Source organism: Cervus elaphus, chromosome 1 (assembly GCF_910594005.1).
Source record: "Cervus elaphus chromosome 1, mCerEla1.1, whole genome shotgun sequence".
NCBI classification, from domain to species: Eukaryota; Metazoa; Chordata; class Mammalia; order Artiodactyla; family Cervidae; genus Cervus; species Cervus elaphus.
In genome coordinates, this window is record NC_057815.1 from 43,544,420 (window position 1) to 43,559,340 (window position 14,921).

Consider the following 14,921-nt stretch of genomic DNA (forward strand, 5'->3'; position numbering starts at 1 on the left):
TCCTGTCTCCCCTCCCAGATCTGTCCTCTCCCTTGGGTGACTGAGGTTGGAAACATCCAGTTGCTTCTGGGGAGGTTGCTGCTATACCTGGGGTATACCTACTCTACCTGGGGGTACGGCCTTATTTTAACTTTGAACATGCCAATCCATCTGATCATAAAAGCTTCACACTAGAATAAAACATAAGCTTGGGAGGAATCTGGTCCCTTATGTCACTCACCATGACTGAGATTCTCTTGGCAGCCTTCCACAGCCTCCTTACCACATCCACCTGGAGATGGGACACAACACTTCTGAGACCCCTATCAACAATCTTTGAATTAACTCCACTAAGTGGCATAGTATGCAACAGCTAAAAGGATAAGGACATCCCATGTGTTGATATGGAATGATCACTGGAATATAATTTTATTTATTTATTTGAGGGTCATTGACATTTTTATTGAGGTATGGTTGATGTAGAACATAGTTCTAAATTTAAAAGCTTGATATACAGTGCTATATGTGGAATGCTACCTTTTGTATAAGAATAGATAAATATTTTTATATGATCAACATCTGTTTATACTTTCAAATAGAAATAAAGGACCAAAACCTTCAATACTTGTGTGGCCAGGTCAGATATAAAAGAAGGTTCACATATTGTATGTCAAGCTGTTTGAATTATTTGAAGGTTAGCTAACTCTTAAACATGCTCTGCCCTCTTACCTTGACAAATAACCTTTCTAACGACAAAATTAAAAGATATGTAATGCCACAGTTTTTTTATGACTTAAAGCCAGCCAAATATTCAAGATAATTTAATCTTCATTGCGCTTGCCTGGGTATCCTCAAGAAGGGCCAGCAATGTTTGGATGGATAATAAAGTCATGTGCAACTCATAAGTTATTATATAATATTCCATTAAATAAAATGTTCTTGTCTTCATTTTGGCAAAACCCCTAGTTACTTTGTATAATAAAAATCTCATAATGCATATTCTATTGCTAGGGATGCCTAGTTAATTTCTTTTCTTGAGTTGTTGTTTTTAACTGTTTAAAAAATAAATTTCAATTTAGAGAAACGTTGCTCCAAACTGAGATTATTACTAACAATTTTAAAACAATACTTGGATTCAGAATTGAATCATAAATTTTGCACCTCACATTTAAACATTATAAAGGAGTCACAGATAATAAATATTTTATCCCTGAAAATACTTTTTCATCATGTAAGTCTTTATCATAATAATTTTCAACAGCCTTTAAAGCAATATCTAGATCCATTTGGTGTTTAAATTTTACTGATTGAAAATTATTCAATGCTGAGCTCTTATTTTAAAAAAACACCAAAGAGTACTATTTTGTTATATTTCTTAAAAATCTCTCTGCAACTGAAGCTGTTATTCGAACTTGGCCAGAAGTTCAAGTTTCAAGAGAAATTAGTTTGGGGATTATTTGCATGTGAGTTTTTTCGTTTATGCCCTTGCAAACATTTTTGTTTCCTTGTTTTAGCTTTTCTTTTTATATATTTAACTTTATTTCGAAATAATTTCAAACATTCAGAAAGGTTGCAGAGATAGTGTAGACTCCCTGTATACTCTTTACTTAGAATCAAAGATGATTAATGTTTTGCCACAGATTTTGCTTTTTTCTTTTTGACTTGTGGGATCTTAGTCTGTACCAAGGATTTGAATCCACGCTCTCAGCAGTGAAAGCTCAGAGTCCTAACCACCGCACCACCAGGGAATTCCCCAGATTTTGCTTTTTCATTCTCTTTTAACTAAAATTTACATTAAATTTTAACTAAAATTTTTTATTTGATGTGCGTACATATGTATAATTTTTCTAAATCATGAAAGTAGACTGCATACGGTGTGCTCCTAGGTCCCTTTATACTTCAATATTTCCTGAGAAGAAGGATATTGTCCCATATAATCACAATACAGTTATCCAATTTAGAAGATTTAAATTGATACAAAACATTACTAGTCTATAATCCATATCCCAGTTTGACAAGAGTCCCAAACGTCCACTGTGGTGTTGGTCTTTTCCCTCTAGAACAGGATGCAGTCCAGGCTTCTCTACTGTCTTTAGTCTTCAGGTCTCGTTATTTCCCTGTAATCTGCAATGGTTCCTCATACATTGCTTTCATATTTGTCAATCAGGGTTTGTCTGGTGTAATCTTGTGCATGAAGTAGGGTTATGCAACCCAGGCTGAAATACTATATAAGTAATACATACGTTAGCATCCCTTAATGGTTCTGGTCTGAACCAATTTTTACCATGATGGTTTTATTTATTATTATATATTTTTTTAATTTTTGGCTACACCCCACAGCATGTGGGAACTTAGTTCCCCAACCAGGGATTGAACCTGCACCCCCTGCATTAGAAGTGCAGCGTCTTCCCCACTGGACCACTAGGGAAGTAGCTATGGTGGTTTGAAATGATAATTTTCTCCTGTCAGCCTCCCTCCTTCTCTATCAGTCAGTGCTCCATTGTAAACAAGAGCCCTCCTTTCTAATTTTTTGTTTATAATATTTATATTCTTTGTAACATATTTGGACTCATGGACTCCTGTTTATTCAGTGGGTTTTATTCCATTACTGTCCTTATTTATTTTGATGCTGAAATCCACCCAGATGTGGCCACCTTTGACCTGGCTTCTGCATCCTCTGACACAGCCACCCCCACCCCCAGTCTGCTGGTCCCTGCCCCATAATTTTTGGCGCTACTTTATTTCTGGCAGAATTTTCAACCTTCTACCTTCTCTGTCTCAGCCACTATAATCAACTCTTTCCCCCAGGAACCCTGTTTCTTTTAGTGGGGAATGGTAGAAACCAACATCTGGGTACTAGGTATGCTTCTTGCTACTAGGGTTTTATTGCTTCTAGGTTCTTTCAATGGACACACATAATCACATATACTATGTATATAATATACCTAAGCTAATATATAGTATATCTAATATATATATTATTATTATAGAAAGCATGAGTTTATACTGGTAACACAATTTTGATCCAGTTTCACCGGGTTCTCTACCTTGCCTTCCTGTATTCCATATTTATGTCTTCCTTCTTCCAAAGGAAGAACTCTGGCTCCCAAAATATTTCAAAATTGTCGTACACTACAAAAGGTAAGCCTAGTAAAGTGAGTTCAAGAGGTCTTTACTTCCCCCAGGCTGAGGGTGTATGGTGTGGTGTTCGTTGTCCAGTCATGTCCTACTCTTTGTGACCCCACAGACTGTAGCCCACCAGGCTCTTCTGTACATGGGAATCTCCAGGCAAGAACACTGGGGTGGATTGCCATTCCCTTCTCCAGAGGATCTTCCTGACCCATGGATGGAACCCGGGTCTCCTGCATTGCAGGCAGATTCTTTACCGTCTGAGACATAGGGTACACTTCCCTCCTTGCTGTGTGGTTATATCACTCGTATGAAATTCAGCTGGGTTCATTTGTTTCTGTTTGCACTCAGTTTGGTTTGTTTTTTCCTCATATTTTGATTTAGTTTAATATTTTACGTGTATAGGAGATTAACATGCTTCTAAAAGTCAAAATTACACAAGAGAATTCCCTGGCGGTCCAGTGGTTAGGACTTGGAGCTCTCACTGCTGTGGTCCAAGAACTAAGATTCCACAAGCCATACAGGCGGGGCCAAAAACAATTTCCAGTATTTTGCAATTATAAATAATGTGACAATAAATTTTCATGTTGTTGAAAGTGTCTTAACGGTACATTCTTAGAGGCGGATTTCTGGGTCAAAGGGTAAACGCACAGGTAGGGTTTTTTGTTTGTTTCTTTAATTGTGATTAAAAAAAAGTTTGTAAAATTTAACTCCTTTGCCATTTTTAAGCACACAGTTCAGCAGTGGGGAGTACTATTCTGTACTCAGTCTCTTCAGTCGTGTCTGACTCTTTGCGACCCCATGGAATGTAGCCCACCAGGCTCCTCTGTCCAGGGGATTTTCCAGGCAAGAATACTGGAGAGGGTTGCCGTGCCCTCCTCCAAGGGATTTTCACGACCCAGGGATCTCTTATGTCTCCTGCATTGCAGGCAGATTCTTTACAGTCTGAGCCACCAGGGAAACCTGGGGAATTGCAAATTAAAACAACAGTGAGATGCAATGCACACCTATCGGAATAGCTAAAGTTCAAAAACACAGGCAACTCCAAGCGCTGCAGGGCATGTGGAGTGATAGGGACTCTCATTCATTTCTGATGGGAATGCCAAATGGCACAGCCACTTTGGAAAACAGTGTGGAAGTTTATTATAAAGTGAAACATACCTTTACTATAAGATCCATTAATCACGCTCCTTGATATTCACCCAAATGAATTGAAAACTTAGTTCTACACAACTACCTCCATATGGAGGTTTATAGCAGATTTATTCATAATTGTCAAAACTTGGAAGCAATTGCAATGTAGTTTAATAGGAGAATGGATAAACAAACTGCTAGTTGCAGCCATACAATGGATTATTATGCGGGGATTAAAAAGAAGTGGGGCTATCAAGTCACAAAAAGACATGGAGGAAGCTTGAATGTTTATTGCTAAGAAGATAATTTGGAAAGGCTATATACTGCGTGATTCCAGTGATTTGACATTCTGGAAAAGGCAAAACGAAGAAGATGGCAAAAAGATCAGTGATGGCCACGAAGTGGGGCTGGAGGGGAGGCAGGAAGGGGTCATCCCTGTGGAGCACAGGGGATTTTTAGGGCAGGGAAAATACTTTGCATGATATTGTAATGGTAGACCATGGTATAATACATCTGTCAAAACCCATAGGATCTACAGCAGATTTCAGGGGTTTTTTTTTAATATTTATTTTTATTTATTTATTTGGCTGTGCTGGGTCTTCATTGCGGCATGTGGGATCTTTAGTTGTGGCATTTGGAATCTAGTTCCCTGATCAGGTATCAAACTCCACCCCCCTGCATTGGGAGCTTGGAGTCTTAGTCACTGGACTACCAGGGAAGTCTCCATAGGATGTCCCACATTAAAAGTGAACCCTAATGTAAACTATGGACTTCAGTTAGTAATAATAATGTATTAGTATTAGCTCATCAATTGTGAGAAAGAAACTAAAACGGTCAAACTTAGGTTTAGATTTGTTAAACTTTTGTCAATATTATTAATATTAAGAAACAGTCCCTCTCAAATATCTGTGGGTAGCACACATTCAAGAATAATTTCATTTTCCACTTGGGACCATGTGGAAACTCTTTATTTGAGAGTTTTCTGTTGTTTTGCTTAACTCTTCAAGTTCTTTTAGTATCATGTGTTAATTAAGTCTACTTGTTTTATTAGCATTTAGCCAATATTCTCATTATGTGTCCAAGAGTGTTGTGAAGTCAAATGTGATATGTGTTTTCCTAATATGTTTCATCTTTGGGAAGGTCCAGAAAATTCTGTATATAATCTTTTCAATGTTCCAAAGAAAGCCATGATGATCACAATTGAGGTCAGCTCATAGTAACAAATAACTATATGCCATACATGGCATATGGCACAAAAAATGTTTCTGGATTTTCAGTGAAAAAAATGACCTTGTTCATCTTTATTTTTACTAACCATGTCAATCACATTATCAACTTGCCTTCAACATCCTTTTAAATCAATGCCTAAAATCGTAAGTTGCTTTTCTTCAGTCCTTCCTGTAAATCAGAACAGTACTAAAACCAATTAAATTGTGAGTCTGTTTCATCTAGACATATGTCTAGACATATATAGACAAATTTTAAAAAATATGAATTAATATTACAAATGTTCCTCAGCCACTATTGCATATACCACATTAATTTCTGAGTATTTCTGGAACCACAAATTGGAACAGGAGGAAAAGCAAGAGGATTTGACTAGTTAATTAATGTTATTTCTTGTCTTCCCTAAGTGCTTCAGTGGCTGAAATCCTCCCCTGGCACAAACCATAGAACTTTGTGGCATTTGGATACAGTCACCTCATGTTTCCAGGACATGGGTTATGAGATGTGAAGTGCTTCTCTGGGCCTGAACAGTGTTATTACTAGAGCCGATGTTTAGGGTTTGGGTTCTCCTGTACCAGTGCCAAGCCTCAGATGCCGATTGAGAGAGGAGAACAGTTTTCAGTGTGTTTGTGATTTGTGGGGCTTAGGGTGTTACTCGAAGGGAACAGGGTGGAGGGGTCAGAGTGAAAGCAAACTGTGGAGCCTTATACCCAGTTCAGAGGTGTGGAGCCCTATACCAAGGTCACAGGACAGAAATCTCTGGAACTGACGGAGCCCTATATCTACTGCTGCCATAAGCCTTCAGATCATCTAAACCAGTCGGTGCCCTGACCCCATATTAGGTAAAATACCCACTCAATGCATCCTAAAAAGTGAAAGTGTCAGTTGCTCAGTGGTGTCTGACTCTGTGATCTCATGAACTGTAGCCCGCTAGGCTCCTCTGTCCCTGGAATTCTCCAGGCAAGAATACCGGAGTGGGTAGGTAGCCATTCCCTTCTCCAGGGGATAGATCAAACCTGCATCTCCTGCATTGCAGGCAGATTCTTTACCATCTGAGCCACCAGGGAAATGCCCATAGCATCTTAACCAATCACTAATGCCACTCGTCTGGTAGGAATTTTCTCGGTCTTGAGGCTATAAAAATTGGTGTGCAAATATTTCAGCCATGAATCAGTGGTCCTTTGGGAAAGAAAGGATTCAGGCAGTGTCAAGGGTGGGGTGATGGGGACAGTTTAAGAAGTCCAGGCCAGAGTGGAGATGAAGAGTTTAATGTGCCAACTAAAAACTGTCACTAGCCACCAGTCACTGAACGTTGACATACCCTGAAGGGAATTCAGAGCCAAGAGCAGGAATGAGGCACTCTGTGCTCTGGGAAAAACAGGCAGAACAGGCCTTTGGATAGTTATTTTCAGGAGATTTTATGAACCCAAATTCTTGCACCTTCTTATATCTAGAAAAGCACTACAATCATTAACTGAGACATCTGCTTCTCACAACTAGCAGCAAACTTCCTGTGACCAGCAGCAGCCTTCTGTAAAAACATGTGTGAAATTGCACGTCTGCCTGATTACCTACCAAAATTGCATACATATATATCCACCTCCCCTCTTACCTCTTCTGAGCACTTCCTCAGAACTATCTGAAAGGCTGTCTGCTGGCCTATAGTCCTTGTTTTACCCTAAGTAAAACTTCACTCACAACTTTCTTGTTGTGCATTGTTTTCAGTGGACAAATGGAAGCAGGAAATTAAAGCAATAGAGGCCTGGGGAAGGCTCAGACCCCCAAGTATTCTTGGCTTTAGTAAAGAACACCAGGCTCTCAATATATTTGGGATAGGATCTTAGATATTTTAAATATTATTTGAATATTTTAAAAAGGGATAAATTTTTGAGGTCACTAAGGCTGCCCAGGCAGATATCTAACTAGAGTGTTTAAGTAAACAAATGAATAGGGCCTGGGCTAGGAGTGTGAGCTATTTCCGGCCTGTGACCTCTTTTTCTTACCGACAATGAGGTAATCTCCTGAGGATGCTCAGAAAACGTGACAGAGCTTGAGGAAACAGTTTGGAAATAGCAGCTTGGGAATCCCCTATCACAATCTGTTTCCCCTTAAATTGCTTGTGAGCAGGCAGGTCTTAAACATTTTTTTGCATCCCCAGTGCATGTGTAGCAGCTCAATACATGACGGAGTAAATGGATGAATGGAGGAGGACAAGGGACTGAGTCTGGTTGCGGAGGCGTTGCAATCCTAAAGCCTGGTTCAGAACAGTGACCACCAATCCGTACTTTAAAAAAAAAAAAAAAAAATCAAGGCTGGAGGAGAAGAGAAAGAACAGCGCCCGTTTTAGCCCAGTCCGAAGTCCTGTTCCTTTAGAATTCACCTGCCAATGCAGGAGACTCAAGAGAGGCGGGTTCGATCCCTGCGTCAGGAAGATCCCTTGGAGTAGGAAATGGCAACCCACTCCAGCATTCTTGCTTAGGATATCCCATGGACAGAGAAATTTGGCAGACCACAGTCCGTGGAGTCGAAGTCTGACAACGACTGAGTCACAGAACACACATACACAAAGTCCTGCTCCTTTAGGGGGCGGGGCTGGGGCAATTCGCCTCTGCCCTTCAATTGACCAATCCCCGCCTCAAGGGGGCGGGGATTTCAATCTGTTTCCGCCCCACCTCTGTAAAGCACTGAATGTGTTTGGGCGCCGTTCAAACGGACCAATGAGCGCTCGACGTTTCCTGTGGTTGGGTCTCACCGATTGGCCACAGTTCGTCGCCCCTCCTTCCTTGACATGCCTCTTGCCCCACCCTTTCTCACACAAGATGGCGGCGCCCAGCGGAGTAGAGGCCGCGCCTGGGGTTTGCTGAGGCTCGCTCCCTTCCCTCCTGCTCCCTTGGGCGCAAAGCGCCGCGAGCCCAGAGAACGGGGGCCGGGAGGGGACAGGGGCACCTGCGTAGCTGGACCGCGAGCTCGCGCCCAGCCTGCGCCGCCCCCACCCGGCCCCGGCCTGGCCCGATCCCTGCCGTTCCCGGTCTCCTCTCGATCTGACCCATTGCCCGGCCGTGGTACGCCACCAGCAGGCCTCCAAAGCTGAAATTTTTCCTCCAGCCCGGGATCACTTCCACTTTAGAGATGTTTGGGCTCTTTCTTCCCAAACAGATCGCCTTCAAAACTGGGAGACCTGGCCCTCTTTCCCTCCCCTGAGACTCCACTTCTAACCCAGTTCTTCCTCAGCTTCTCTCAGATTGGAGAGACCGTTCACCTCCCTTCCAGATTAATCCCTGAGCTCCTTTTCCCCCAAATATTGACAACCCTGACACCCCCCTCAACCGGGAGCCAGACTTCTCTTGGACCAACCCCATAGCCCTATCATGGAGGCTGTGTACTTGGTAGTGAATGGGGTGGGCCTGTTGCTGGATGTGCTGACCTTGGTGTTGGATCTCAACTTCCTGCTGGTGTCCTCCCTCCTGGCTTCCTTGGCCTGGCTCCTGGCCTTCATCTACAACCTGCCACACACGGTACTGACTAGTCTTCTGCACTTGGGCCGTGGAGTCTTACTTTCACTGCTGGCCTTGATTGAAGCTATGGTCCGCTTCACCTGTGGGGGCTTGCAGGCCTTGTCTGCGGTACTGTACAGCTGCTGTTCTGGCCTGGAGAGCCTAAAGCTCCTGGGGCACCTGGCCTCCCATGGGGCTCTTAGGAGCCGGGAGATCCTCCACCGAGGTGTCCTCAATATGATCTCTAATGGCCATGCTTTGCTGCGTCAGATCTGTGACGTCTGTGCCATCACCATGAGCCTGGTGGCCTACGTGATCAATAGCCTGGTCAACATCTGCCTCATTGGCACTCAGAACTTCTTCTCCCTCGTGCTGGCCCTGTGGGATGCAGTGATGGGGCCGCTGTGGAGGATGACAGATGTAGTGGCTGCCTTCCTAGCCCACATTTCTAGCAGTGCTGTGGCCATGTCCATCCTTCTCTGGACCCCCTGCCAGCTAGTGCTGGAGCTCTTGGCCTCAGCTGCCCGCCTCCTGGCCAGCTTTGTACTTGTCAATCTCACTGGCCTGGTGCTGCTGGCTTGTGTGCTGGCAGTGACAGTGACTCTGTTGCACCCGGACCTCACCCTGAGGCTGGCCACCCGGGCGCTCAGTCAGCTCCATGCCCGGCCATCCTACCACCGGCTCAGAGAGGATGTTGTGCGTCTCTCTCGGCTAGTCCTGGGCTTGGAGGCCTGGCGCCGAGTCTGGAGCCGTAGCCTGCAGCTGGCGAGCTGGCCAAACCGGGGAGGGGCCCCTGGAGCCCCCCAGGGTGGCCCTAGGAGGCTGCCCTCAGCCAGGACATGGCGACAGGACGCTCTTCCTGAAGCTGGGCCCCAATCGGAGGCAGAAGAGGAGGTCAGGATGGCCAGAGTGACGGCAGCCCGGGGCCGGGAGAGGCTCAACGAGGAGGAGTCTGTAGCTGGGCAGGACCCGTGGAAACTGCTGAAGGAGCAGGAGGAGCGGAAGAAGTGTGTCATCTGCCAGGACCAGAGCAAGACGGTGCTGCTTCTGCCTTGTCGGCACCTGTGCCTGTGCCAGGCCTGCACTGAGATCCTGATGCGCCACCCCGTCTACCACCGCAACTGCCCACTGTGCCGTCGGGGCATCCTGCAGACCCTCAACGTCTACCTCTGAAGGTTTCCTCCCTCCCTCCTGCCCACCCCTCCATGCTCCACGCAGCCATTTGCGCGCAGACAGCGTTCACACCTGATCTCTGGGTCCCGGCCTGCATCCCCTGCTGCCCCCACAGTCATCGTGCTGAGTCTCTAAGCTGCATCTCCAGGACATTGAAATGGGAAACCCTGGAAGACTGTGACTTGGGTAGGGGCAGGGTAACAGCTTTTCCTTACCCCGTGTGTCCCTGTGATGCCGAGGGTGGTGAGGGTGTCGCTCTGCAAGGCCCTGGAGACTGTTCACTGTGGATTCCCTCCAGCCTGCCAGGGCCCACCCTGATGCCAGCATTAGGGACTCCCCCCACTTCGCTTCTGGTTTTTCTGTTGCGGATTTGTAGGTTCTCTCCTTGCTCCCTGCCCACTTCCTTCCCAGCTTCTTCAGCCACGCACATCAATGTCATTTGGGTATTTTGGCAACTCAAGGGCCTTAGAATGATCTTGAACATTTGCTTTCAGCTGGAGCTGCTATGCTCTGGCAGGCTTTGGGGGTAGTATATCTCAGGTGCCCTTTGAGCTGCTTCTACCTGTTGTGATCTTACAAGACTCCCTCCTTACCTGACCCGACAGCTGGGATCAAGCATTATCCCCCAGGTGTGTGTGTATGTGTGTATGTTTGCACCTGGCTTTGGGACCATGTACCCTCTGATACCCGGCACCACTGGGAACCTCAGGAGGGATAACCAGATTTCTATTCCTCTTCCTTTCACTCCCCACATCACAGGGACAAAAATGGTATTCCCCTTCTGTCCGTCTCTCCCTGCCACTGGGGAGGGCAGACTGCACATTTCACTAGGGTCCAAATACAGAAGGAGCCAGGGCTGAGGGGCATGTAGCTCCCTGAGGGGTCCGCCTGGCCCAGGATCCAATGAATAAAGTTGTGTTACAGCTCTGATGGCCTCTGTGTGCATCTTTGCAAGGGTCAGTGGTTGGTTATGGTAATGGATGCTCCAGCAGGGTCTTTCAGTCCCAACAAGTGTAGTTGATGGAACTGGCAGGGGAAGAGCTGAGATAGGGTGCCTTGGGGAGAGCCCATGCCCTGTGTGGCTAGATTTGCTTTTACCTTCTCCAATTTGTGCCCTCTCATATGCATGGCTTTTGGAAAGCTCTCCCTATCTTTTCCAGACTTCCCTGGTGGCTCAGTCAGTAAAGAATCTGCCTGCAGTGTGAGAGACCTGCAGGGTTTGATCCCTGGGTTGGGAAGATCCCCCAGAGAAGGGCATGGCAACCCACTCTAGTATTCTGTCCTGAGTCCCCATGGACAGAGGAGCCTGGCAGGCTACAGTCCATGGGGTTGCAAAGAGTCGGACACAACTGAGCGACTAAGCTTAGCCCTATCTTTTCCATTTTGCCAGAATTGAGCCCTCAGAGAGAGGAATGTGAACTTACCCTTTGAGCAAGTTTTTCCTCTAGTGCCACACTTTCCAGGAGAGCACTTGTGGCTCCTGCTGCCTGGAGTCCAATCTACCCTGAGATCCCTGAAGGAGTTGGTGCTTCTCTTTGTGTCTCTTGGCAGAGAGTGGCGCTATGATGGGCTGGAGTATAGCTGTGGGGCCTCCTCATGGAGAGCTGGGAGGCCTGTCTCTAGCTCATTTAATGGGCCCAGTCCCCATTGGTCATATCAATCCTCACATGACCTGCAAAGGGGTGCGGGGGGCGGGGGGGGGGGGGGGGGGGGGGGGGGGGCGGGACACTACCCCATAATTATATGTTAAATGTAGGAGCATAATACCAGGGACAGCCTTCTGGAAGGAGGGGAGGGGGAAAAGGGGTAGGTCAGGAGGAAATGCTGAGGAGAGGCCCCTTCACTTTTGCGTTGAGAGCTTGAGCTGATGTGGGCCTGGCAAGCCAGGGTTTGTTAGTCATTGGGTTAGGGGCAGGACAAGGCGGGGAGACTTGAAGGGGCTCTGCGGCTAGCCTCAGACTTAGTGGCGCGGCCTAACACAGTGAGGGAGCGTTCCCCACATCCACCTTGGAGTGGAGAGGCCTGAGGAAGGGCTTTTCTGCCTCCCTTCCCCCAACCCTGGAGGGGGAGCTGACCAAGGGGAGGCTTAGTTCCTTCCAGTCTCTGTTTAATGTGAGGATAAACATTTTATGAGAGAAGATAAACTTCCTGAGCTGGGAGCAAATGACCCCATTATCCCCCACCCTCATCTGGAATCCTACTGGGAGACCTCAAAACCCTTCCTCTACCTAATCGCCCTAGTAGCCAGCTCAAGCTAGCTGGGGTCACTGCTGCATTCTGGAACTGGGGCGCCCCCTTGTGGCCATCTCCGAAAATGACATCTCTAGACAGCCAGGGACACTCCACTCCCCTGGCATCGAGGACCGAGAAATAGCGTTCCAGTTATCCAGCAAACAGGCACATAGCCAGAGGAGCCATGGGTGAAAATCTCAAGCTCCTTTTTGTTGGTCAGGGCAGGGATGTGTGTGTTGAAGCTCCAGCCAGTTCTTATGACATCTTTGAGTTAGAAAAAGCTGTGCCTTCTTGGGTGGCCGGAGTCCCCCACCAGGACACCATCCCCAGCAGGGCGCTCCTGTTCACAACCTACACCGCTTGGGGAGCAGCTCCGTGGACCGGCCTCTTCATCACCTGGGCCTGTTTTCTGTATCTCTTGGTCCATAGCTCCATCCAGCCTCAGAGCCCTCCCTTCTGCCTGAGCACCCTCTCCCTCCACCCTTCTCCCATGTCTCCCCATTCTTGGAATCAAAGCATTTCCACCAGTAAAGAAAGACTGAAGCCAGCAGGAGGGTTTTATTAGATTTATTGAATGATCTCTGAGAAAAAGGGCCCAGGAGCAGGAGGGATGAGGGAAGACCCAGAGAGACAGAGGACCAGGAAGCGAGCACCGCACCTCGGGGTCCCGGGCCAGAGCAACTGGGGGGAATTAAACCTGCCAGAACAGTGAACTCCTTTGATCTAGGGCAGAAATCCAGCTACTGCCCCATGCTGCCAGCCCTGATCTCAGCCTTGATCCCCATTCCCTGCCGGCAGCAGAACAGAGAGGCCCCCACCCCACCTCTGCAGTCATTCAGGACATTCCAGGGGGGCCAGCCCTCCCAGGTGATGGGGCCGTCGGTGTCACTCCCTCCTCCCTTAGGAGTGAGAGAGCATGAGCTCACTTCCCAGTGGGCATCAAGCGAAGACAGGGGAGCTGTGCCAGTCAGAATACACTAGAAATCCAGAGAAGGTGCTGTCTGTCTTGATGCTGGCATAGATGCCAATATAATCCCCCACGCCCACCTGTACCCACACCTGGTCTTCAGGCTCCAGCCTCACCATGGCGCCCCCGGAGAGCGAGGCTGGCTTGGGCCACCCCCCGAAGAACTGGAAGAAAGAGGCGATAGACTCGCCGTTCTTGACCAGATCAAACTGCAGACTAGCCCGGTAGACGGTGGCGTGGACGGCAAAGTAGTAGACCCCGGGCACCTGGCAGGTGAACTTGCCGGTGACGGCGTCGTAATGTCCCTGCTCGTTCACCAGCACGCGGTCGAAGGGTAGGGGCGCGTCCGATGGCGGGGGCACCCGGCTCTCAGAGCGCTTAGCGCTGAAGGCGGAGCGCGGAGGTACCGAGCATTCGCCCGCCGGCCCGGTTGCCCCCATGGGTCCCGCCTCTCCTCGCGGCCCGGGCTCCCCACGCGGCCCCGGGAGGCCTGCGGGTTGGGGGGGGGGGGGGGGAAGCAGAGCGGTTAGGGTGCGCCCGCCGCGGTCCTCCCGCACCCTCCCTCAGCCTCCCAGGCGCCCCTTCCCGGCTGGGGCCGCCCTGCGCCCCAGGGCCTCCATCCCCTCTTCCTGCAGGGCTTGGGGCGGATCTGAGGGTCCCAGGGGTTCCGGCTCCCCCGCTGAGTCACTCCTCTGCGCGCTCCCGGAGCCGACGGGGTCGGGCGGGGACGGGAGCGGCGCCCCCTGGCGTGAACCGCTAGCTCGGGACCCCGCGGGCAAGAGCCCGGCCGCGCTCACTGGGACGTCCCCACCGATCGCCGCCGAGGCGCCGCTTACCCGGCCTCCCGCCCTCGCCTTTCTCTCCCGGAGCCCCCGGCGTGCCATCGCGGCCGTCGCGGCCGTCGCGGCCCGGCAGGCCCTGGCTGCCGTGGTGGCCCGGCGTGCCGGGGAGGCCCGGTTGCCCCGGGCACAGGCTGGGGATCTTGTTGTCGTCCAGAGGGGCCGAGCCGGTCGCCAGGCCCAGGAGCAGCAGGGCGAGGAGCGGCCTCATGGCGCTGGCACGCGGAGCCCGGACGCCGCGGGCCTCTGGTCGTCTGTGGGCAGGGCAGGACGGGAGTCGGGACCAAGAATCCTGGGACCTGTCTCGGTCCCCACTCCCGGCGCGGTCGGCTCGGTCCCCACCCCACTGCCGTGTCCCTGAGCGAGGCTGAGTGGCCGCGTGGGGAAGAAGAAGAGGGGTCCCTACACCCGGGAACCTCTAAAGCCCCGCGCCGAGGGAAGGACAGACCGGACCTCCCTCCTCCTCCAGCCCCGGCCGGCGCCCAGTCTTTCCCACAGTCCCCTCCCCCAGCCCCATCTCCCCGCCCCACTCACGCCCCTCCCGGCGCCGGGGGCTGCTCGCTGTCTCCGTGGCCTTCGGGGCTCTCGCTAATCCAGACCCTCCAGGTGACCCCAGCGCTGCCTTCCCTGCGCTTCGCTCCAGCCAGGCTCCCCCTGCCCCCGGTGTCTCCCTGGTCCTGTTCGTTCCTTGCCGGCTCCGCGGTGCTCCTCCCAGACTCCAAGAGGAAACCAGTTGCTCGGGGGCCA

The 14,921-nt window shown here is 49.3% G+C and overlaps 2 protein-coding genes and 1 non-coding gene across 3 annotated transcripts; 1 reads left to right on the forward strand and 2 right to left on the reverse strand.

Annotated features, from left to right (window-relative positions):
• Nucleotides 1-2,334: 2,334 nt before the first annotated feature.
• On the reverse strand, nt 2,335-2,407 carry TRNAR-UCU. The gene has a single exon. It is a non-coding gene; the product is annotated as a tRNA-Arg (tRNA).
• A 5,858-nt stretch (nt 2,408-8,265) lies between these two features.
• Nucleotides 8,266-11,066, forward strand: RNF26 (ring finger protein 26). Its single transcript, XM_043900944.1, has one exon. The coding sequence runs from the start codon at nt 8,838-8,840 to the stop codon at nt 10,134-10,136; it is 1,299 nt and encodes a 432-aa protein (XP_043756879.1). The 5' UTR covers nt 8,266-8,837; the 3' UTR covers nt 10,137-11,066.
• A 1,853-nt stretch (nt 11,067-12,919) lies between these two features.
• On the reverse strand, nt 12,920-14,896 carry C1QTNF5 (C1q and TNF related 5). The gene is made up of 3 exons (XM_043900969.1): nt 14,709-14,896; nt 14,172-14,428; nt 12,920-13,825 (listed from the first exon to the last, which is right to left on the reverse strand). Exons 2-3 carry the CDS (start codon nt 14,383-14,385, stop codon nt 13,308-13,310), a joined length of 732 nt encoding a protein of 243 aa, XP_043756904.1. The 5' UTR covers nt 14,386-14,428; nt 14,709-14,896; the 3' UTR covers nt 12,920-13,307.
• Between the last annotated feature and the right edge of the window lie 25 nt (nt 14,897-14,921).